The following is a 24,542-nucleotide window of genomic DNA, read 5'->3' as shown; positions in this document are numbered from 1 at the left end:
AGACGTCTTAATTCCAGAGAAGCTAAGAGGTGAGACTTGGGTGATTCCCAGCTGATCCTTTGTATATTTATTTCCTTGGGTCCACTAACAAGGGTGAGTGTATGTAACTCATGAGTCTCAGAAGGAAATGACCATCATGTCTGGGGCAGAAAATCGACAGAAGCAGGGGGATTCAGTGGCCTGACCCCAGTGACAATGGCTGACATCACAGGTTGTTGATTGCTGCTGATGTTTTCTCGTGTTTACATGTTAGACTTGCTCGTGCTAAAAGATGCTGACTCCTCCCTTACAGGTAGTCAGGAACCCCTCCCAAAGACGAGGAGCTCATAAGCTCCTTAAAAAAAAGCTTAAAATTTTATTTGAAAAATGTAAAAGTCAGAGACCACTGAAATTCATTGTCTCCCTTCTTTAGATTTTAGCTTCTAGAAGTATATGGCTTTTTGGTGAGAGAGACTTAGGCTTGAGGGGTGAGGTGGATGCCAGAGAGAAAACTATCTTGCACTCCCATGAAAATGAAGTTTCTCAATCCCCATCCCAGTTCTCTAACAGGGCATCCAGCCTTCTTTCCTCCAAGTTCAGTGAGCTCTGTAATTAACTTGCCGTGATGGCCTCTGGCTCTCTGTGGTACATACAGCACCAGACAGAGTAGTTTTCAATGCAACTGAAAAGTTTGATAACATTATTTGTGTTTCTTTAAATATGGATGATATTTTTTTTTATTTTTATTTTTTTTCAACGTTTATTTATTTTTGGGACAGAGAGAGACAGAGCATGAACGGGGGAGGGGCAGAGAGAGAGGAGACACAGAATCGGAAACAGGCTCCAGGCTCTGAGCCATCAGCCCAGAGCCTGACGCGGGGCTCGAACTCACGGACCGCGAGATCGTGACCTGGCTGAAGTCGGACGCTTACCGACTGCGCCACCCAGGCGCCCCTGGATGATATTTAAACACATACATGTGAACAAAATTGTAGCAAGGCCCTGATAAAAATTCAGTTTGTAACATTTTGTCCTTCATATGCTTGGATGGCATACACTTACGGTATAGTTTTATGTTGTTCTGCATCCATTATTGAGTGCTTTCTCTATGTCCAGCACTCATAACTAGGTCAGTAAGGTTGGTATTATCGCATTTCACAGGAAGGAAAACTGTTGCTGAGAGAGATTGAACAGCCCCGTTAAGACCACCCAGCAAATCTAGGATTTGACCTCAGGCAGGTCTGTCTTCTCTTTGGTGACTATCAGTTTAACTGAATTCAGGTCATAGGTTCTTTGAAGGGCTGCATCATCTGAGTTTGATTTTTGTGCTAAGAATTGGTTATTACCAATGAAATGCAAATGGACCATATCTCTGGCATGGGGTCTGGTGGAAGGGAGCTTAGTAAGGTGTGTTGATTGTTCAGCAAATTATTTTATCTGGGAATTGGTGATGATAAAGGTAGTTTGGTGGTACGATGCTAGGCCTTTTGCATACACAGTCTTTTTTAGTGCCTAAGAACCTTCTGAGAAGCATAAATACTCATATTTCAAATGACATTTTGGGATTTGGGGAGTACATTTTCCTCCCGGAACACAGCTATTAAATGGTTGTGGGATTTTACTTTAGATAAGGCAAACCCTGTAACTTCTCTCCACTCAGGATAGTTTGCGGCTGCCTCTGCAGCTGTGAACCCAGACTCTCTGTGAGGACAGGGCTGTCCCTGGATGAGAAGTGGCTCACAAGGTCTCGGAGTCAGAATCAAGCTTCGTTTCTCATATGGGTGAGCTGTGTCCATTACTCAGACTTTTTGCCTACATCTGACTTTGGGGCATCAGTTCCTAGCTACAGGCGATCTAGATCTTGTCCTTTTGTTCTGTAGGCTTATAACTTGAATTTCTCCTTTCTGCCCTAGCCTGCTATCTGGACTGAATCCCTGTGTGGCTGAACCCCTGCCTTCCTTGCCCCTATCTCTCTGTCCTTAATCTGGGCCATTCTGATGGACAGTATCTGTCCACTATCCATAATTCACCAGGCCCATCATTGATTTACAGGCACTGTTGTTCCGAATGGTAACAACAGCACAGAGAACGAAACCAAGCCCCTGTTCTCATGCAGCTAATATCAGAGTAGAACTTGTCTTGCCATTTCCCTCTCCTTTCTCCCCTTCATCCTCACCCCCAAATCTTGTCCTCAACCAAGAACTTTTATACTGGAACCAGAGGAGGACTTGCTGGGAAATACTTATCAAAATATAAGCTTTTACTGATAGTGTGGAGCCTGCTTGGGATTCTGTCTCTTCTTCTCGACCACCTTGCCCTACTCATGTTCTCTCTCTCTCTCTCTCTCTCTCTCTCTCTCTCAAAATAAATAAACTAAAAAATTTAAGCTTTTATGATAAAAATGACATCTTTATGGTTTAACAGCTCTCAGGGATCACATAGGGAATGTTGGGTATGGAGCAAAGGGGAATCTGAATTGTAGTAAACCCATGTAGGAAGACTATTAAGATGCTAAAGCATGCAGGGATTAGATTAAGTCAGGTAGGGGAATACTAACGTACGTTACTCTAAAGCTCTTAGATTTTTGAGTTGCTTTCCTGACAAAGAGATGATGGACTCCATGACCTATGTGGAAGCATCTAAGTTAATGGTAAGTTGACCCAAGCTTCTCTGAAAATGGAAAGGCCAGACATGCTACACCATCTACATTACATCCTCTCCTCCATTTGTACCTCTGCTCTGTGCTGGTGGGCCAGTGAGTCCTGACTCCTGTGGACTGTATCACCCAGGCTCTCTTGGATGCCACCTCCAAATGGGATGTGGCCATTGGGGGCCCCCACAGGAGATCAGAGCACAGAAGGGAAGGAAGGTCAGGGTGGTGGTTCTTCCCACCTCTGTCCTGCTTCCTCCCACAGTTGTGGCCATGACTGCACCCCTCCATGACTATAGCTCCTCCCTTGGGGCCTCTCATTGACATCCCCAGCTCCCGGTGGGATCCAGCCCTCACTGTTACTTCCTCTTGCTTGAAAGCCCAAGGGTGGTTAAGATCTCCCTCTTTGCTGGTTATGTCACCATTTTCTGGTTAATTTCCTCCAAGCTACCTGCACTTCTGTAAGTAATCCCTTCATTAAACACTTGCAGAACTCTAGCTGAGTGTGCCTCTCCCTTTTTGCCAGAGTAATCAATCAAGCTAATACAGCGTATTGCAGTATACTTGGGATGAAAAGATAATGACTTTATATTTCAAGATATTTCAGCCTATTCCTATTTCTTCTTCTCAGTTGTTCATTAGGTTGACTTGCTGAAGTTGACCTCGGGATAAAATTCCTAGGCTTGCCCTGATATTAGGATCCTTAGACAACTTGTTGTACATAATAATAATTACTGGAGGCAATGAAATTTAATAAATACCGTTCTTCTCTAGCAGCCACAGCTTTCCATCCAGACATGTTTACCGGGATCCTGTGGGAGTTTGGTCATATTCACTAACAACTTTGTGTTTGCTTTATACCTATGGAAAAGCAGACTGTACCTGGATTTTGTGAGTTTGGGGATGATGAATCCTATTAGTTCTCTTTAGGCTTTCGGTTGAGTTTTAATCTCAGTATGTATGGGATTGGGAAAAAAAAAAAAAAAAAGGAACCAGTTATCATTATTTACTCTTTGTGCCAGAGTAGCCCGTGCAAAGATGTAATTGTCAGGTCAGAGCTTCATGGTCCAGGAAGTCTAAACCACTGCTCTCCTTGACACACATCTGCTTACTTAATCTTTTTCTTAGTGTATTCTCTTCATCAGACTTTTACTTTTTCTCCATGAGAAAAAAGAATCATGAGATACATTGTCAGCAAATTCTGTGAAGGTTGTTTTCAGACAAAATTGTTTCTGGCTGGGGAGATTTTTTTTTCTGATAAGTATTTTAATTCTGCCATACCCACATTTACGGTACAAGAATAGATGTGGGCATTGGTGGTTTGGTTTTCAAAGCTGTGTGTGAATTTCCGTAGCACAAGATGACGAGATACCTAACTGCTAAATCATGTGCGTCTTTGCTATTTAGGAGAGCTAATACTTTGGGCTTTTGTGAGAAAGCTGAAGTCAAAACAGTGAATTTTGTGGAATCTTAATATCGGATAAGACACCAAGGTCATCTTGTCTGGACCCACTCTAACTGAAGAACCATCTTCCCTTGTTGCATAATATTGTTGACAGCTCTGCTCTAGCTTAAGGGAAAGCTCATTCCATATCTGTTGTCAGTACTTCCTTAAATTGAAACACAATCAGCCTCTTTTATCTGGCCACCCATTAATGGAAGGTCACCTTTCCAGAACATCATGAGTAATCCTATGGCTTGCTCTCCCACAGGAAGGGTAGCTCAGAGAATGGAAATTACCTACCAGGATTCATTCTCCTGAGCTTTTCTTTCTTAGACATTCCAGCTACATGAACTATACCTCCCAGGGCATGTTTCTCAGAACTCTTTGTAGCTCCTTGGCATAGGGCCCTGTGTACCCTAGTCAGCAAAATCCTGTGCCCACAGGCTTATCACAGCCCAGTTTGGGGGTAGTTTGGGGGTGGGTTGGTTGGTTTTTGAGGTAAAATTCACATTTTAAAGAGTACAATTCAGTATCTGCCCAGTGCTTGAGCCTATCAGGCCCAGTCAGCTAATGCACTAGAAGTCCCACCAGCGTTATGTCTCTGTGTACCCAAGTTGGGTGGGCACAGGTGCCCACAGTCTCACCGACTCCTCTGATCCCTGCCATGTTTAACTCTGTTCCTGCCAGCCTACTCCATTTTTCCTTTGCTGGTTCTTGAGCTTTGCCTTGGCCTGAGCTGGTTTAGCTGTGGTCCTGATACAATGCTCAGCCCTTCCCAACCCCCTTCTCTTTTAATTCTGACCCTTGATGGCTTTTCCAAACCACACAGACCATCTAGGACTGAAAACTGGCTACCCTAGTAATTTTGAGCCTCACCAAAACTTAGACACACCTGTTGTGTGACCCACCAAGCAGTTTGGCCTGGTTTGGCTACCAGCATGAGGGTAAACCACGTCCCCTCCAACAGTTAGGTTAGAGTTCCAGTGCATTAGCTGCCTGGGCCTGATAGGCTCAAGGTTAGACCAAGAAGGCCGTGCGATGAAGGAGCCCTAACAAGCTCTTGGCTCTGCATGCTGTCTTAGTCCATGCAGGCTGTTATGACAGGACACAACGCACCCAGTGGCTTATAAACAATGGAGATTTTTTTTGTCACAGTTCTGGAGGCTAGAAGTTCAAGATCAAGGCTTTGGCAAATTCACAGTGTAATGAGAGGTTGCTTTCTGGTTCATAGCCATCATTTCATTGTGTCCTCAGGTGGTGGGAGAGGCAAAGGAACTTTCTGGGGGCTCTTTAGAAGGGCACCAATTCCATTCATGAGGGCTCCACCCTCATGACCTAATCACCTCCCAAAGGTCCCACCTCTAGATACCTTCCCACTGGGGATTAGGTTTCAACATAGGAATTTTGGGAGGGGGGCACATTCAGTCCATAGCAAATGCCTTCCTATAAATAAGTTAAGATCTTTAAGTACTATTTTCATAAACTTGAGGGGCAACAACATTACAATTTGTGCTGCTTGTATGACTTCTTGAATGCCATGGCATCAAGCCTGGTGATTCTTTGTTTTCTCCATCTGAAAGTTTATCTGATGCTGCCTGCTTCAGACAGGTTTGATGATGGAACACTGGGCCATGAGAAGTTGCTGAAGATCTCGATCAGGGCCGAGAAGGAGGAGATAAGAGAGTACAAAATATACATCTTGCCCAGTTCATAATTTAGCCCACAATTTGATCTGTTCATGCCCACCCCTTTTTATGTGCCCTAGACCCAAGGACAATACCATTTAGTGAATGCCTTCCTAGTGCTGTGTTAGTTACATGGTCTCTTATATGTTAGTTGCATGGAGGCTTATTTTGGTAGATAGAATAAATAATTATAACATTCAAGTTCGAAACACAACTAGCTCCTGTGATGAGCATTGTAAAATAGGAATGTGACTAAGTGGAGAGGGAGGGAAACCTCACAGTAAGAATCACCTTTGCGCCTTGCAACATAGAATTCTGCCTTTTAAAATGTTTTTAAAATTATTTTGAGAGAGAGAGCACATGCGTGCATGTGCGTGAGCGGGGGAGGGGCAGAGAGGTGGTGGTGGGGGGCAGAGGATCTGAAGCAGGCTCTGGACTCACAGGCTGATAGCAGCAAGCCTGATGTGGGGCTCAAACTCACAAACCTTGAGCTCATGACCTGAGCAGGGATTCTGCCTTTTAAAGGCAATTCACTGGCTCTGCTCTGTTGCTGGTTCATTAATTTGCATATTCAGCAAACCTTTATCAAGTGATTATCACATGCTCTGAGCTGTGTGTTAGAAAGAGAAATAGAAGTCACAGTCCCTGCCCTCAAGATGTCATCATTTAGTGGAGAACACAGGACAGATGATTAGAGGTCAGTGTGATGGGCATCATGACAGGGTTCTTTGGGCACCTCATCTGGATGGAGGGTGTTAGTGGCAGGGCTTGCAAGAAGGCTTACTAGGTGAGGTGAGAAATAGATGTTCCATCATATGGAATGGTTTCCACTCTATGGGGTTCATAGACTTGAAGGAGACTGAGGACTCTGGACTCAGCCTGGAAAAGTGTGCCTACACATAAAAATTTTACATGCTTTCAGAGGGTTCTCTGAGACCCTAAAGCCCATCCATGAACCCCCCAATTAAGCGCGCTTGTAAGAGGTTATGCTCATAGAACAGCAGGGACATGACACCAGGGATAACACCAGTGGATGCTTTATGTAAGTATTTGGGAGAATGCCATTTTCCATTATCTGTGATAATGGAAAAATCAAGTGTAGTTGTGACAATTGCAGCAGGCCTGAGAAATCCCTTAGTAATCACTTTTTCTTGCTAGGGCTGGTGATAAGTGAAAATATAAATACAATCAGAAACTTAGTTCAGAATAATATGTTAAGACCTGCTACACTGTGAGCATCAATTCTTTACCTTACTTATTTTTTAAAAATCAATACTTTTATTATTTACCAGGTATTTTCATCTTAAAAATAAATGTCTTTCATAGCAATAAATGAAAGAAAAGGTTTGATTTAGAAGTGCAGAAGCTGATCATGATCAAGGAAGGTACTCTAAAGTAAGTCAAAGGTACTGGTTCTATAATTCTTTCAGAATTCATAGGCAAGATAGCAGTGTCGCCAGAAAAAGAAAATAAATCAGAGCTATCTGTCCAAAGAGTGGAACAAAGGTGAGGAGCAGGGAAAACTTGGAAAGCCCTCCTCTGTGTTCATGATCCTTATGGGCTCTATTCAGTGGTCCTATAATTCTGTGATCAATAAGCCTTCCCTGTAATCATTTATCTGCCGTGAACCCCCCCACACACACCGTTTCCCCACCTCCCTGTTCTTCCCAAACTGCATCCCATAGGCACAGCTGTGAAGAATCCATCTGGCTCAGTTTTTGGAGTTTGTTCTTCCCATCATCAATTCAGAAGGGTAGGGAAAGAACTCTTTTCTGCTCATCTGGAGGCTCAAGTGCGTTTTGGGAAGAGGTGGACATTTTCACTGACCATGTACAAACCAGGGCTGACCACCACAAGCAAAGGCATGAAAGAGCCTGGTGCCCCCTGGGAATCCACCCTCTGCCGCTCTTCCCCTCCCATATCTTGTGCACCTGCGGAAGCCCCTTCTCTCCTGAGGCCTGTGCCACTTGCGCAGGTCATCTTTCCTTCACTGCACACGCTCTCCCACTTTCCTCAGTAGCTTTATTACCTGTCTCCTACCTTACCATGTCATGAGCCCTGTTCCCTGCAGTCTCTTCCCACTTTCAGGAACACTCCGGCGTATGACTCTCTCGTGACCCTGACAAGGACATGTTTGTTTCTGTTTTTTTTGTCCTTGAATCCGGTAACCACCATCTCCACACCACTCCAGATCAGTGGCAAGGCAGCATCTTCTAACGCTTGTCTGTGTCCTCTAGCCAGAGACCACCAGGGACACACCTGTAGGCGGACAAGCTGGGTTTGTTGCTTGTTGCCGAGGCGGAGACCTCACACCAGGGGGAGCTGTGGGGTAGCTCAGTGTGAAGGGGGGAGGGGAGGTTAGGGGTTAGGAGAAAGGACTTCCTATTAGGACTTGGGTTTGTGTCCAGTGATTTGGGGGAGGGTTTAAAGAAGCAGGGCTTCACAGTCAGGAAATGGGGTAACTCTCTAACTGGATATCTTAAGTCTTATCTACAGGGAAGGCAGACTAGAGCAAAACTAAAGTGGTATTGGAAAAGAAACAGCAGTTGCTCATTATCTGGGCTTCCCCCCCCCCCCCCCCCGCCCCGGCTTGGCCAACATTCATGCTTTGTCTGCGCGCAGATGTGTGTACCCTGTGGCCTTGTGTTTGTTCCATCACAGTCACAGAGTGGCCTTGTCTGATGTCAATTTTCTGCATAGTCACTGATGCTCACAGGAGAACCCCAAGTTGAACTGTGAGTGCCAGGCCAGCTCCCGAATACTGGGGGCTGCTTTTCTCTCTCTCAGTCTTTACCACTCTGAACTGCTGCACTTTACATATTTGCCTCCTTGATCAAAACTGCCACCTACTTCCTCACCCACCACCTCCCTGCTCCCTTAGCTCTCTGGGGACTTATCCTCAGACCCCTCCATGTTTCTCAGTTTATCAGCTCCTTTCCCTGGCCAGACAGATACTATGTGGTGATGAACTGCATTCATGGTATGCTGACCAGCACCCCGAATCCCTTCTCTTGTCACCTCCTGTTGTTTTGTTGGCCAGCACATTCTTCAGGTGTGCCCCATCATTGGCTGTTCCCCCCTGTTTTTGAGTACTTCAGCAGAAAGGCACATAACCATAAACATGTGCTTCTACCCATAATGGTCTACAAAGCTGCCTGACAACCCTCTTTTTCATAACTTGTTTTCCCCCTGTTGTCTATCCTGCTGTCTGCCATGTTTTCACCAAGTTTAGCCTGAACCCCCTCCTTCCAGAAGACAATCTCAGTTCCCACTCTGCTAAGAAGATGGATGTCATCTCGTATGCTCTACTTTGACTTCCTTCTTTTCCCTACTTTATTTTTTTCTAAGTCTCCATCCATGCTTCTTCCCTTGAACTTCTCTGAGGGGAAGAAATGCCAATCCTCTTATAGCCTAACCCCACCACTGTGTTCCTGATCTTGTCCCTCTTTCCTGTATCCCCCTCCTTGCTTCCTTCCCCAGCCACACAGCCTCTGCAATATGACCCCCTCCCTTTATAATTCAGTTCCAGGAAGTGTTCTTCATGTGTGTGTGTGTGTGTGTGTGTGTGGTGTGTGTGTGTGTGTGTGTACGTGTACCTCCTCCCTGTTCACTCACACCTTAACACTTTCGTCTCACCCCTGGACCAAACTGATCTTGTCATCTCTTTTCTTAGACATATCTTTGTAAACTTACAGCAACAGACCACCTTTTTTCTTGAGTCTCTTGAGACCATGCCTTCAGATTCTCGGGCTCATCTTGGTTTTACTTCTTCATAATCTCTATAACTAGCTTTCCTCAAGACTCTGACCCTCTACCTCTTCCCCTACGTTCTGTGTTTTTTTCTTCCCCTAGCCCCATCTTTATAGTTCCCTTTTTTCCTTTTCTCCCTTCACAATCTCATCCACTCCCAAAACTTGAATAAATCACAAATTTGTCTCTGCCCTTGACCTCTACCAGAAGCCTGGTCATTATTTCTAAGTATCTACCTGCTAAGTATCTATAGTATGATGTATTACAGTTCTGAATATCACTTATCTGAAACTAATTCACCAGTCGCACCAAAACCCATTTCTCTCTGCATTTTTTGTCCCATTTCATGGCATTCCCATTCCCTGTCACCCAGAGTCATCTTTGACTATCACATCCCATGTATTCTATCTTTGTGTGGACTCTTGTATTTGGCCTCATCTTAGGGTGCTTACAAAGTTACAGTTACATTGTTAGGGAGCCTGTTAACTTGTTAGTTAAGACGAAGGGACTTGGCTTACTCATCTCTGCCTGCCACTCGGCATCCAGCCCACTGCCTTGTACATAGGAGACCCTCTATTTGTTGAATGACTGACTATAAATTAACCATTTTAATCCTTTACATACACTTGACCAACTATTTGTCATTGATCAATTTTCCATCATTAGACCTTCCAAATACTTTTATCCTTGACCAAGCAAGCACCAGAAGGAAGTTTCATCCTCAGAACCTCAATCATGGTACTTCTGCTCTTTTTCAGGAAGAGCAATTAGGTAAGAGTGCATGGGTCATGAGGCATTAATAGTCTCTTCTTTTTTGAAAGCCAGATATAATACATAGGATTTTTATGTTTTCATGGCAATTTTAGATAACTTACATCTCCCTTTATACATCGATTTTTCTGCTTTTTTCCTTTATTTTTTAACAGGTTTTCAAAATGGAAGCTATCACTATGACATAAGATGCTCTTGATAGTACATCAATATGATTCAGCTATTTCCCTGCCCAGCAGAGTGTGGCTGCTCTGTGCACAGCCCTGTAATACATATTAGTTACACAGACATTAGAGAAACCCTTCCCATCCATATGTATGTGCGGGACCCATGGAAGTTAATAATGCCATATATCACGTGCATGTAGAATGTAAAATGTACTTCAGAATGACAGCAGGCTCATATAAAATGAATATTGGCTTACGATGAGAGGAAAACCAGGGAAAGATTTTTGTCCTTTCAGATCTACTGTTGAGTGAATTATTTGTTTCCTTGTCTCGGTATCTCAGACCCATATTGTGCCTTTTTTTTTTCTCTTTTTGGTCAATATATGCCCCTCTCTCCAGCCACCTTATTTCACTTCAACTACATGGATAACAAAAGAACCCCTTTGGAGAAATGAAAGATAGCAATTACACATTGGTATTCATGTTACAGGAGTCACACTGCCATCCTCAGGGAGTTTAACAATGAATATCCCAACATTAATTGCCACAGTAACTGAGCATCTGACCTTGCTGAAATGTAATACACCAGTTTTACATAGTAAAAATTATTTGCCGCTAAAAGATATTTTTAATTATCATAAAATGTTTACAGTGACCCGTATTTTTTTATTTTGTCTCTACATTTTCTTGGGAATCAGGACATCAACAGTTGAAACCAGAATTTATCAATGATTTGGGTTGACACTTAAGGCAAGATAAGTGCCTTCGTATCCTTATGAAAGGTGAATAAAATACATTGACATCCCTGTTAGATCTATGGCGCTGATTAATAAAGTATAGCGGACTTAGTACATTTTACCCATTGGGGAAAATTTTGTTTTTAATGTTTGCACCTAATGTTAGGTTGGATTTCTGCCAGCGGCAGAAACATGGTAGGAACTCTGGGCAAGTTTCCCTTTTGAAAGAGGTGACATCATTTTTAAGGTGAAGCCTACTTTCAACTTTTCTTGCTTGAATCTTTTGCTCAAATCCTCAGAAATACAGAAGCTAGGTTTTCTGACATGCATTTTACAGTTCTTTTTTTCCCTGGACTACCTTCCCCTTGCTGGGTGTCACACACTGGGAGAATTTCACACTATGTACTCTGGAAGTGTTCATCCCTCAGGGTCGGGCTCTACACTGCTGGGTCAGCAGTGAGCCGGACTCCAACAGAGAGCCGCGTCAGCGTCAGCGGGCCATGCAGGCTCTGGGCTGTGGAAGCTGTGTGTGCAGAAATGAGTGATTGTTCAGCCTTCTCTCCTTTTTGAAAGGGACTGAGGTGAAGAAAGTCAGTGCACTCACCCATGACATGCGAATTTCAGCCTAGATGAGATTTTAACTAGAGATCCATTTTTGCTTGTATTCCGGCAAAACTGGTACATGATAATTTGAGGACCGTCTTAGGTCGGGGGGGGGGGGGAATGAACGAAACGATAGAATGGGCAGTTTTTTGCCCACCTTTTAAAGTAAGGCTGTGATGTAAATGAATATAGTATGTGTTCACTATAACTACTAAATAGGGCTTGCTCATTGTTTTAGTGTTTAAATGATTTATGACTTGCCAGTTTTAATATGGCAAATGTTTAATAAGCATTGACAAGACAAAAGAGAAGACACGTGCATTAATATGTTGTGTTTTTCTGAAACTTTGAACTTTGGATTCCTTAATTCAAATCATTCAGGTAGTTTAAAAGTGAACTCTCTGAATCCAAGCCCCACTTTATTTACTTTTTCCCTTTTCCTTTACAGTATCTATGTCTCCCAAATGCTTTATGTGTCCATAGAACTTGAACTTGGACACTCTACCATTAGAGGGAGATTCCTGAGCAGACTTCTCTTTTTTACAGAATCTTTAAAGAAATCATGGTGGAAAGCAACTTGAGAAAACCCAGCTTCGGTTTACTCCTGTTTTTTCTAGGGTGGGGGTGGGGGGTTGTTTTGTTCTGTTTGTGTTGGGTTTTTTTTTGTTTGTTTGTTTTTTGCCTGTGTAATTTTCTCTCCCTTTTTCCTCCCATCCATCGCTCCATCCCCAAACAAGCTGGATGAGGAAGTGGCCACGGTCCAGGTGAAGGAGCAGGAGAGGAACGTCCTGGTGCTGAAGAAGGTGCAGTGCTGTGGCCCAGCCCCCCTGGCCGGCGGCAGCGGCAGCGCCGAGAGTGATTGGAGGTGAGTTCGCACCGCGGCACGCGCTCCTGTTTCCTCGGCTCTGCCTGCCTCCCCTTCTCTCGCTCCATCTCACTCGCTCCCGCTGCCTCCCGTCCCTCCCTCCCTCTTTTCTCTCCGCCTCTCGAGCGTTCTAGCTGACTGCAGAGCTCTTGGCAGCCAGATGGACTCAGTTCCCAGCGAAAGGACAGAGATGGCAAGATCTTTTAGCTCTTAGGGGATGCCTTTGTTAGTAGCCGTTCACAATGGGCAGCTCCCGGCTGAGGGTCTTTGACCCTCATCTAGAGAGGAAGGAATCCGCAGCGCTCTCAGACCGAGAGCTGCCCTTGCCTACCTTCGATGTGCCTTATTTCAAATACATTGACGAGGAGGATGAGGACGATGAATGGAGCAGCCGCTCTCAGTCTTCCACCGAGGATGACTCCGTGGACTCTCTGCTCTCTGACAGATACGTGGTCGTGTCCGGGACCCCCGAGAAGATTTTGGAGCACCTTTTGAATGACTTGCACCTGGAAGAAGTCCAGGACAAAGAAACAGGTAAGGGGGGGGGGGGTGTCTCCAGCTTCCAGACTCACAGCTGCAGCTGCCCTTGTCAATATCCTTAGGGGCAAGGCTCCCACTGTAGCCTAAATCAGCATGGGCAGAAACAGCATATGCTTTGTGCGCCTCCCCCCTTGGCCTCGTGCTGTTTTGTTTCAATCCAGTAAATGGACACATGTAGATCCAAGCAGCTGCCTGGGAAGTCGCTGTACAAAGAAAACGTAAGAAGGCAGATGTTCTTGTGTCTTTGGCAATTTTTACCGAATCTCACCTAAAGGGCAGTTGGCAAGAGGCCAGCATCTTAATAGCCAGTGTTCCTTGGGAAGAAATACAAGCGACAAGCATTCACCTGGCCCTGTGGGAAGTGCTGAGCTGATGGGAGCAGCCTCCCTGCAGAAACGTCAACAATTAATGCAACTACTCAGCAACTATAAGCCTCGCAGCAACTTCTGCCTTTTTCCAGGTGATTTACAAACTGCTCAGAGCAAGCCCTGCTGTGCAGAATATCATCCTCATAGTTTGGCAGACCAGAAACTATAATTCACTGAAGGCTTATTGATCAGACTTCTTGTCCTTTCTCTTTAATCTGGGAGCAAAATACCCATTTAGCTTTGTCACCCTTGCATTTTGGGAAACACTATCATTTGCATTTACAAAATAACCTAATCATGCTTCCTTTATCACCAAAGGGCAAGTACGTACTTCTTTAACCAAAATTCTCTTAACAAATTTGTAATTTGTTCCAGCCTGGAACATCATTCCAATGAATAGGCCTCTGTCTATAACTTGATCTGACTAAAATGCACTTTTTGCTGTTATCACAGCACTTGTGATACCCACAGTTTACAGTATACTGACTGCATCAATAAAAAGTGTTTGTAGGTTGAATTCCTGCAGGGTAACACCTTAGGTTTTTCCCTTGTAGGAAAGATTGTGAAATGACAGCGCAGGTGGGGAGCAAGTTTCCTTAGGTCCCGGTAGTTTTGTTTTGTTTTGTTTTTCTCTTCTCCTTTTGTCCGAACCTGATGTCTGGCTCTAAATTGCATTGTGAAGGACATTTCAAGAAACAAAGTTGTGTGAAATGTGTGAGTTAAAAACAAGAAAAGGAAAATGACCTAATCTCCTATCCTACAGTAATGTTACACTTTGATCTCAGTATTCAAATAGACACTTTATTTTGCATACGTTTGGCAGGGGGTGGGGGGGGATCACTAGTTGTCATTTATACACAGGCTGAAAGAAAAACATTCTCATGGCATTGGCTGGCATTTGTTTTGCATGTCCTATTGATTGATATTTTGTGCATTTGAGCACTATTCCCATGTTCTATATATAGCAGATACAATCATCATGGAACTGGGGCATAATTTTCCATGTACTGATTACATACTGGTTTACACAGGTGGTTTGGACTAGGTTATAGGAAATAATCTGCAAAAGGACACCTTTCAATGTGGATACATATTTGGGGAGATTGAATGCTTGCTTCTTTTTAATAGTACCCACGGTTCTCTATATGTGAGAATTTGTGTCTAGGTCATATTAGTAAGTGTAAAATTATTTACAAATTTTTTTTAGTTTATTTATTTTTGAGAGAGTGAGACAGACAGAGTGCAGGCAGGGGAGGGGCAGAGAGAGAGGGAGACACAGAATCCCAAGCAGGCTTCAGACTCTGAGCTGTCAGCACAGAGCCCGACGCGGGGCTTGAACCCACGGACCGCGAGATCGTGACCTGAGCCTAGTGGGACGCTTAACTGACTGAGCCACCCAGGCTCCCGATAAGTGTAAAAATTATTACAGCCAGTGTTAGTCCTAATTTGATTTCCTTTTCTTTCTTTCTCTAACCCCATTGGGTTTTTGAGAAAGACGGCCTAGGTGGCAACTACAAGTTCCCACTGTTTAACACTGGGAATGAGAAATCACTCTGATTACTAATGCTAGGAGTTGGCCACTGCTGGAAATGATGTTGTGCGTGGTGTCTAGTGACTGTTATACCAACACTGGGGTCAAATGTGTCACTTTAGCCGTGTGCTCAGCAAAGCAAAGCAAAGCAAAGAGGACCAGAGCTCAGTGGCTTGTCCTAATCCAGGCAAGAAGACCCCTGTCAAGTTCAGCCTCTCCTCATTTTTACCTCATTTCCTCAGAGTTTTCAGAGGATGCATGAGACTTCAGATTTTTGTAGCGACACTTGAGAAAGCATAGTAGCAACTTTTCCTCCAATTCAAGGAGAACTTTATGAAAATGAAAAGTCAAACTTATGAGATTGATGGGTTGTGTAATAGGGAGGCCTAAGTGAAGTCCCATGTGGTTCTTCAAAACTTCACATACAGCACTTGGAGAAAATACAACAGAAAAGCCAGCATGTGGTTTTTGTTGCTAAAATGAAAAAGAAATATCATATATATAAATAAAATAAATTTCGTGGGCAAATTGAAGAATAGTGGTTTTAGTTTGTGCTAGTTGAATACTAGATGAATCTCATATTGAAAGTAACCGAGGCCTCTTGTTACCAACAGAGTGAATTTTAGTTACTTTGGCCAGGCTGGCAACCCTTATCATAAAAGGCCTATGTGTGCAAGAGCCTAATAGCATCGTATAAACATATGGAAGACAGATGGAGGAAAATTGAGAAGGGGCTGCAATAAAAGTATACAGCAGCGTTTTTATGTTCTTGAGCACCCCTTTTAGAGAGAGGGAGCCATATGGGGCCAGCTGGGGCCATATGGTGGTCGTCCCACATGGCCTCGATGGCAATGAGGAGGGAAAGGGCATGTGGGAGGACGTAAGTGCTCCTAGAGACTGGGATGAGTCTGTTCTGGTTCTTACATTCCTGTACCCACCAGAGGTTGGGAAAATAATGGTGCAAGAGATGGAATTCCACTCCCTCTGCCACAAAAGTTACTTAGTTGTGAAATGTAAGTGCAAGGCCCAATAAAAGACCTTCTGCACTCACAGGGAGCAGTTGAAGTGATACTAATTGATGTTAACGTGCAAGTGGAAAAACGTTGACTTATATGAATGGACTAGGAAAGAGAATGGCAGAGCGGTTGACCTAATGGTATTCCTGTTGTTACCTGAGTCCAGAATAGAAAACAATATATAGTGTTCTATCACCGTATGAATGATCAAACTGAGTTTTAAAAAGCAAAATAATGTCAGAGATGCTTTTTTAAAGCAGCCTACTAATGATTTCCCTAAATGGTTAGTTCCACACAACGCATAGCATGTGTGTTTTCTCATAATCCCCTCTATGTGTGCCTTTCCTCCCTTATAGAACTAGGCATAAGGGCTCTTTGCACGATTAGCTGTAGAATGAAGAATGAATGAATGAATGATTCTTCATTGTTTCAGATGGAAAAACCGGCCACTGGATATCTAGTTCTGAACATGGAAAGTGACAGAAGCAGCTTTCAAAGATTACCTTTTCTGTCAAGGTTCAGGTTCTGACTAAACATTTGGAATGACAGGGAAAAATCAAGCAGCTCTGTCTTTCATCTTCCCAGAGGGTAGACATCACTGAGCATTCTCAGCCCAGGACAATGACAAAGCGGGCAAGGAGAAAGAAAAAACAAGGAATTGTGAGTAGAGGCTGGAGGGATAGAAGAGCGAGTCCTCCCACCCCCTCCACCCCCCAGCCAGCCCTGGTCTATAAGGTCTACAGGGTTCCTGCTCCTAGTTAACTCTTTGCCCTCCCTGGAAAGGATACAGTATGTTTTGTTTAGGGATGCTACTGTTGGGAATAATGACTTCTGGTTCAAAGTAGGGGGGAAATTATGTATTGGATGGATTACATCAAGAAAAACCTTCTTATTGATTTTTCTTTTTGAATCTGCATTATGACAAATCTACCTCAGGGAGAACACAAGGGAAATACATTATTTGCTCCCCTCTTTTTTTCCATTTCCTTATTCTTTATGCGTCCTTTTGAAGCAAACGCACTCAAGGTTACAGGTTTTTAAGAAAAGCGAACAGAGAATAGGATGGTTGGGACCAGCTCAATCCTATTAGGCTTGACCTGCTTTCTTCAGAGTGTGGCTGGTTTGGTTACTTGACAAGTAACTCACATAGTCTGTGGTCGGATACTCGGTGTGCAAAATGCCTACTTTTGCCTCAGTGTTGGTGCTATGCTTTCAGCAGCACCTAGGAGGTTGAGCACATCATTGAGGAACTGAGTCCCTTATCTTTGTAGTGAGGCAACAATGAAAGTACCTGGCTTATATTTAGGGTGTCTCACTCCATCGATAGAGTCCAGAAGTTAATCTGCATTGCCAGCTTAATGGCTTTTTTTAGGGCAATGCACTGGTAGAACCTTGAGGAAAGCTAGGACAGGCACTTCATTTTTTATTAACTCTTTTAATCTTCTTCCTGGCTAGCACCAAGCCTGTCATAAGCACTTGATGCATATTTCTTGGGAAGAAAAATTAAGAATGCCTTCTCCCGGTCATTGGAAAGAGAGAAGATAATTTAGGTGAATTTCTTCCTTGATTCCCTTACCTTTTAGGATTTCTGGAAAGATTTTTGTTACTTCTGTGCCAGGCTGCCTCTGGGAAGAAGACAGTAATAACTGTGAAGCATAGCTTTTGCAGAACTGAAACTTGTTGAGACTAGGCATAGAAAATTCTTAGATGGTGGTACACCTGGGTCCCACCCCAGCGATTCTGATTCAGTAGGCCTGAGATGGGACCTAAGCTTTACTGGCTTTAAAAGCTCCCCAAGTGATGCTGATATGCAGCCAGATATGGAGCCACGGAAATAGAACATTGACCTTGTCTCATTACCCGCCCCACCCCCAGCAGCTTTTTAAGATTTATTCCAAGTTTCTAATAGTTTCAAATATATATTTGCCTCGGAGTGAGGGGCATCATTTCCCCTTTCCTCCACTTCCCCTCTACTCTCCAACCCCTCTTCGGGGCTTTATGTCCACTGGTCAGCCTCATGTCCACTGGTCCCTGTCCCTGAGCCTCTGCAGCCTAACATTTCACAATTTACAAACCTACCCAATTGGTCCGTCCACTGAAGTGATGTTTTTAAAAAGGAAAAAAAATCGGGGAGACGGAGGTCCTGGACACACAGCTTGTTTTATTCGACTTCTCAGTGTTTGGAATGAGGGAGGTGATGATAGAGTGAACCAAAACCCACTTGGATTTTTGGCAGGATTCTGTCACAACCATAAAAATCCTTGGGTGGCCCTTATGTCTCACAGCCAAGATGCTTACTTGTCTGCAAGAAATAGTGTTTTTAGGAAGGAGAAAAACTCTGCACATGGCAGAGTAGAAAGGGTACTAAATTGAGATTCTGAAGTCTGGGGTCCCCCCCAGATCTGGGCTCCTGAGACCTTGAGCAAACCATACAAAAGATGGTCTTGAGATATCTTTCATCACTAAAACACCTTCACTCAAAAGGATCTAATCAACATCTTTCCAAATGTCACAGACCCATAGAATTCCAGATCTGGAGGAGAGACCCTAGAATTCATGCAGACAGTTTCCGGAAGCTTGTGGTCACTTTAACGCTGAAATCACTATCACTTACCATTGTACAAGGATGTTAGCTATTTAGTCTACCTTCATATTCTATTATTGTTGCCTGTCTTTGGACTCAAAGCAGTTAGAATGTTGATGGGGGAGGAAGCTTGGAACCCATGCTCAGTGGCCATACCTGATGGTGATTTATGTGTGTTTGTGTATAACCTTGCTCAGTGGGAAACTTTTTAAGTTCCTTTGAGAATTTATATACTATAACATTTCCAAAGAATGGCTTTGATTTATCACCTACTAGTAAAATCCATTATATAGAATTTTATTACCAAGCCATCTTGGGATATTCAGAAATAGTCTGTTGCCAAGGAAAACTGGCAGTTTTGCCCCAGTGGTGAAATATACTACATCCTATCTTTTATACTAGCCATCCCCATAATTTACTTTTAACTTTATACACTAATTCTGTGATAAAATATAACCGTGCATTTTTAATTACTCAATTTCTGTATGCCCATGAATGAATACCTTAGGAATAATTATTCCTTCATTTTGCAAATATCTTTAACTTCTTTATGTCCTAGATGTGGGGGATGCAGTTGTAAACAAACTCCTTACCTTCATGGGGTTTATATTCCAGTGGGAGGATTCAGACAAAAAAAGCAAATAGGAAAATAGTGGATATTAAATGTTAACCAGTATCATTACAGGCACTATTTTAGGATCACTATATCCACATGTCTTTAAAAATAAGCTAGAGGAGGGGCGCCTGGGTGGCGCAGTCGGTTTAGCATCCGACTTCAGCCAGGTCACGATCTCGCGGTTCGTGAGTTCGAGCCCCGCGTCGGGCTCTGGGCTGATGGCCCAGAGCCTGGAGCCTGTTTCTGATTCTGTGTCTCCCCTCTCTCTCTGCCCCTCCCCCGTTCATGCTCTGTCTCTCTCTGTCCCAAAAATAAATAAATGTTGAAAAAAAAATTAAAAAAAAAATAAGCTAGAGGAAATTTTGATGTATTAAAGTATTTTAGAGAATTAACATGAAACTATTGGTTATTTTCAACAAAGTTCAGAACCAAAGGACATAGACTTAATTGAAGAAAAAAGAGAAAAGAAGACATTTGAGGGGTGCCTGGGTGGCTCAGTCTGTTGAGGGTCTGACTCTTGGCTCAGGTCATGATCTCACAATTCCTGAGTTCGAGCCACACATCCGGCTTGGTGCGGTCAGGCTGTCAATGCAGAGCCCTCTTTGGATTCTTTGTTCTCCCTGTCTCCCTTCCCCTCCCCCACGGTGCGTGCACGAGCTCTCTTGCTTCTCTCAAAAATAAACATTAATAAAAAGAAGAAGATGGGGGCGCCTGGGTGGCTCAGTCGGTTAAGCATCCGACTTCAGCTCAGGTCATGATCTCGCGGTCCGTGAGTTCAAGCCCCAGAGCCTGGAGCCTGCTTCCGATTCTGTGTCTCCCTCTCTCTCTGCCCCTCCCCCGTTCATGCTCTGTCTCAAAAATAAATAACGTTAAAAAGAAAAAAAAATTTTTTTAAAAAAAAGAAGATGGGGTACCTGGGTGGCTCAGCCAGTTGGGTGACTGACTTCGGCTCAGGTCATGATCTCACGGTGCATGGGTTTGAACCCCACATCAGGCTTTGTGCCAAAAGCTCGGAGCCTGGAGCCTGCTTCCGATTCTCTGTCTCCCTCTCTCTCTCTCTGCCCCTCCCCTGCTCATGCTCTGTCTCTAGCTCTCAAAAATAAAGATTAAAAAAGAAAGAAATTTGAAATAGGTATAGGTGTCCCCAGATGGTAGTAGCTGGAAATACAAGCCGTAGAATCTGCATCCACGGAAATGTTTGATACCATCTTTTAACATCTTCACCTGTGAAAATAACTTTTTCATAGACATATAACTGGATAGGTTGCCATTTGAGGTCTTTTTCAGCTTTATGAAACTGCCACATTTAAATATGAGGTTAATTTTGTTTGCATACATGCTTTAATAAAAAAGTCAACAGCAGAATAAATTCATTAGCACCAACTCCAGCCCCCGTGGGTATGCCTGAAATGCTGAGCATCGCTGTTCAGTGAAGGCTTACTTTGCCAGATAAAGCCAAGGCTTGAGATAGCTATCCACAGTTACCGTGAAAATCCCCAAAGTGCTGTTGAGACAAAGCTGGAGGTAAAAGTGTTCATGGGAAAATATAGTTTCTGCTCTGCTGTATACTCTGTACTGTGGGTTTTGTTTTGGTTTGGTTTGGGGGCAATTCCCTTAACTTCCCTCCCTGTTACTAATATGCAGAATTATTACGGAGACCATAATTGAAGCATTGGGAGACTTTGTAAATTAATGTTGACAAATAATGAGATAATTAGAATTATGTAGAAGTTTTCTTCTCAGTTGCCTCATTAACAAAAGCAGAGGACTTAGGCCACGTGATGTTTGAGGTCCCTTCCAGATTTGGGAGCCAGGATTTGGAAATTACTCAAGATAGCCCTCCATTTATCCAAACATCCTCTCCATCAGATGGATTATTTTATTTATTCATAAACTTTTTATTTTTATTTGAGAAAGAGCGAGCATGCACAAGTAGAGGAGGGAGGGAAGGGGGGGAGAGAGAGAAAGAGAAAGAGAGAGAGAGAGAGAGAGAGAGAGAGAGAGAGAGAGAGACAATCTTAAGCAGGCTCCATGCTCAGTGTGGAGCCCGATGTGGGGCTCAATCTCATGACCTGGGGATCATGACCTGAGCTGAAATCAAGAGCTGGATGCTCAACCAACTGAACCACGCAGGTGCCCTGCAGATGGATCTTTTTACAGGATAATTATCCCCATCTCATGGCCATAGAAGCTAAGGTAGAAGTTAACTAAGCTGCTACAGAGATAGAATGATCATTTGAATCTGGAAATGAACCCAGGTGTATCCCTAGCTTTATTCCAGAGATCATTTTTTTCTAGTGATAGAGTCATGGATAAAAGGCGTAATGGAAGTAAAAACATACCATTCAACTCTAGCTATAAACCCCAAATCAGGTGCTTCAGTAGCTACTTAAGAGTGCTCTAATCTCCGCACAAAGACCTGCTTCTTGTTTCCAGCTGTGAGCAGGATGGCCACTGGGTGAGCTAAGGGCTTCAAGAAAGTTACAAAAGAAGGGAAGGAAGAGACCCTAATACTAGCTGATGCTATGTCAGAACATTCGCATGAGAAGTGATTAAAAATCATATTTTGACCGTGGATTTCATTTGAGGTACTCATCATCTGATCTAATCTATTCACACCACCTTTAAACATGTGATATTATGTATGATAACAAGGGAATTGATGCTTTTACGCTGCCAGTAGATCGTGGGTTAATTAATACTCTTGTTGGTAATGAAGCAAGGTGAAATGAAGTGAGACAGAGCTGAAGCATAAGGTCATTAACATACACTGATTAATAATGGAAATGTGAACGTTTCATTACCGCATAACCAATGGGCAAAGGAAGGTGTGTAATGGATGAAGATATAGTAGGAGTACAGCATAGTTTCCAGGCATACAATTCATATTTAGAATGCGAACAGATCACTGGAACGCATTTTTTTAATTTGCATCATTTTCATGTTGAATCCACACAACCTCTCCCATATTTGTGTTCAGCTATAGTCTAGAGCACACTAGAAGCAAACTAAAATATTGTAGGCTATGGAAAATTAATTTCAAGAGGATCTGAAGATAAGAAAGGGAAAATGAAATACATATGGAGCAAGAATTGCCTGAGACGTTAAGTCTTAAGCCTCTTGACTCTAGGATGTTGAAAAACCTGGACATCTCAACAAGCTTCTAGATTTTCTTCTTTGAATACTTATAAGGAAAATATCACCACTTTCTGATGGTTTGAGTGAAGTTCTTATCCTAGAGCCTGGAGGTGAAGCAGAGGGTCTTTCAGAGTTTCCTTCACATGAATTCTAAGTGAAATTCACATGGGACTGCTGTTTCTGTAAAGTCAGTCCTGGTGGTGATGTTCTCAAACCGTGAACCATGAGGGGTTTTCTGTGTAAACTGCAGCCAGTGTGAGAGATGTAGAAATGAATGGGCTTTCTCTTTCATTCACTGCTGCACGTTTTATTTGCTTTATTTTCCTTATTTACATTTTATTTGCCTTCCCTTCACCTCAGATGCCCAATTTGATGACACCGTTAGGAACCTTAGGTATTTCTTTACAGTTGAGTAAATTTCTAATTTCCTAGAATGGCTGGAGGATAAATTATTACAAATAATAAAATACTCTGGTACATGAATCGTCAATTTTCAAAGGATCTGAATATATAAAATTACAATCTATTTTGAAAGATAAATTATATAAAAGGCCCTGTCTGAAAAGACACAAAGTTCATGTAGAATCAATGAAGCCCTGAGAGTCTTCAGCTTTATTATTACAGGAAGAAAATACTGTCTTAAATCTATCTAGTCTCTTTGATACAGGATGCAGGTTGCTTTTGAAACACAGATCCTCAGTATAACTTGAATTTTCTCTCATAAAAATAAATTTGAGAAAGGTAACAGCTTGTTTAGTTCTCATATTCTGTCTCCCTAATATATACCTAGTAAGAATCTCTACAGTACAGATTTTCAGTTAGTTCGGTACTGATTTTTGTTCTTATATTTGTTGTTTCCTTTTTGTTGTTGTTTTAAAAGAAAATGGATTTCTATTCCTTTAAAAAAGTGATGCTTTTCCCAAATCTCCCAAGTTTGTAAAATTAACATATTTTCTTAGTTATGGGTCTTTGGGTATATTTAATACTGCACTGCAGACACTTATGATTTTGTTGGTGTCCCCCTGAATTTCCAGATACTTGTTTAAATGTGTGGTATAACACAGGCATGTTTAGAGTAGCAAATTGGAAGGAGCAACAGATTCTAAATTCATGAAGATAAAATGTACCGTGTCAATAGAATTGGCAATCTAGTAATTTTAGCAAGGCCATAGTTTTACTGTAACATCACCAACTGAAGTTACTGGAGTCTAAGTCAATGTCAAAGGATGAAAAAACCTCTTTTCCTCTTTCTCCGTGTCTCTCGCTCGCTCTCTCTCTCTCTCTCTCTCTCTCTCTCAGAGATCTTGTGTGTCACTTCCCCAGACATTTGAAAGATTTGAAGTGAGATCATACTATGTCCTTGTGTTATTTGAAATGCTGTGCCGGCGCGCCTGGGTGGCTCTGATGGTTAAGCGACTGGCTGTTGATTTTCTGCTCAGGTCATGATCTCACAGTTGTGAGGTTGAGCCCCACATCAGGCTCTGCCCTGGCAGCATGGAGCCTGCTTGGAATTTTCTCTCTGTGTCTCTCTCTCCCTCTCCCCCTCTCCCCTTCTCCCTTCTTTCTTACCCCTCCCCTGCCCTCTCTCAAGATAAATAAACATTAAAAAACTAACCATAAAATGCTATGCCATCTTCCTCAAGTGAAACTAGCATTCTATCAGAAAAAAAAATTGTAAGTGATTTTTCTGTATAAGAGTGTGTACTTGAGGTAGTCTCCTAAGTGTGAGGGAGAAATGTTAGTGAATGGCAATTTGTTGATTATAATCACCGCATGTTAATCTCACAGCATGTTTCAATCGAATTATTGCTTCATTGAAAGGGTGCAGTGCCACAGAATTGCTGTAATTGACAACCACATGTCTGAAAGGGATATTCTTTGAGCAGGAGAATTTTTGCCTTTAACATACCTATAATTGAGCTTTTTCTCATTTCTCTTTGCAGTCTTTCTCATTATAACCTTCCCCTCCCATTTCCCATTATCCTCATTTTCTGCCCTTGGGGCTTTCTTGCTCTACAATTGAAACCATTCTTTTCATTCTGTTTGCAGCTTTTTGCCTTAGACATAACGCTGCTTCTTGGCTGGCAGGCCTTCCCCA

General features: G+C 42.9%; 1 protein-coding gene across 1 annotated transcript in view; it reads left to right on the top strand.

Moving 5' to 3' along the window:
• RAPGEF5 (Rap guanine nucleotide exchange factor 5) overlaps positions 1-24,542 on the top strand; it is a 227,518-nt gene that overhangs the window by 140,544 nt on the left and 62,432 nt on the right. The window contains 2 exon segments of the mRNA XM_030308087.1: positions 12,524-12,651; positions 13,097-13,185. Coding sequence (XP_030163947.1) covers positions 12,524-12,651; positions 13,097-13,185 — 217 coding nt within the window.

Source organism: Lynx canadensis, chromosome A2 (genome assembly GCF_007474595.2).
Source record: "Lynx canadensis isolate LIC74 chromosome A2, mLynCan4.pri.v2, whole genome shotgun sequence".
Lineage (NCBI taxonomy): Eukaryota > Metazoa > Chordata > Mammalia > Carnivora > Felidae > Lynx > Lynx canadensis.
Note: the sequence above shows the minus strand (reverse complement) of the source record. Positions and strands in the feature narration are given on the sequence as shown.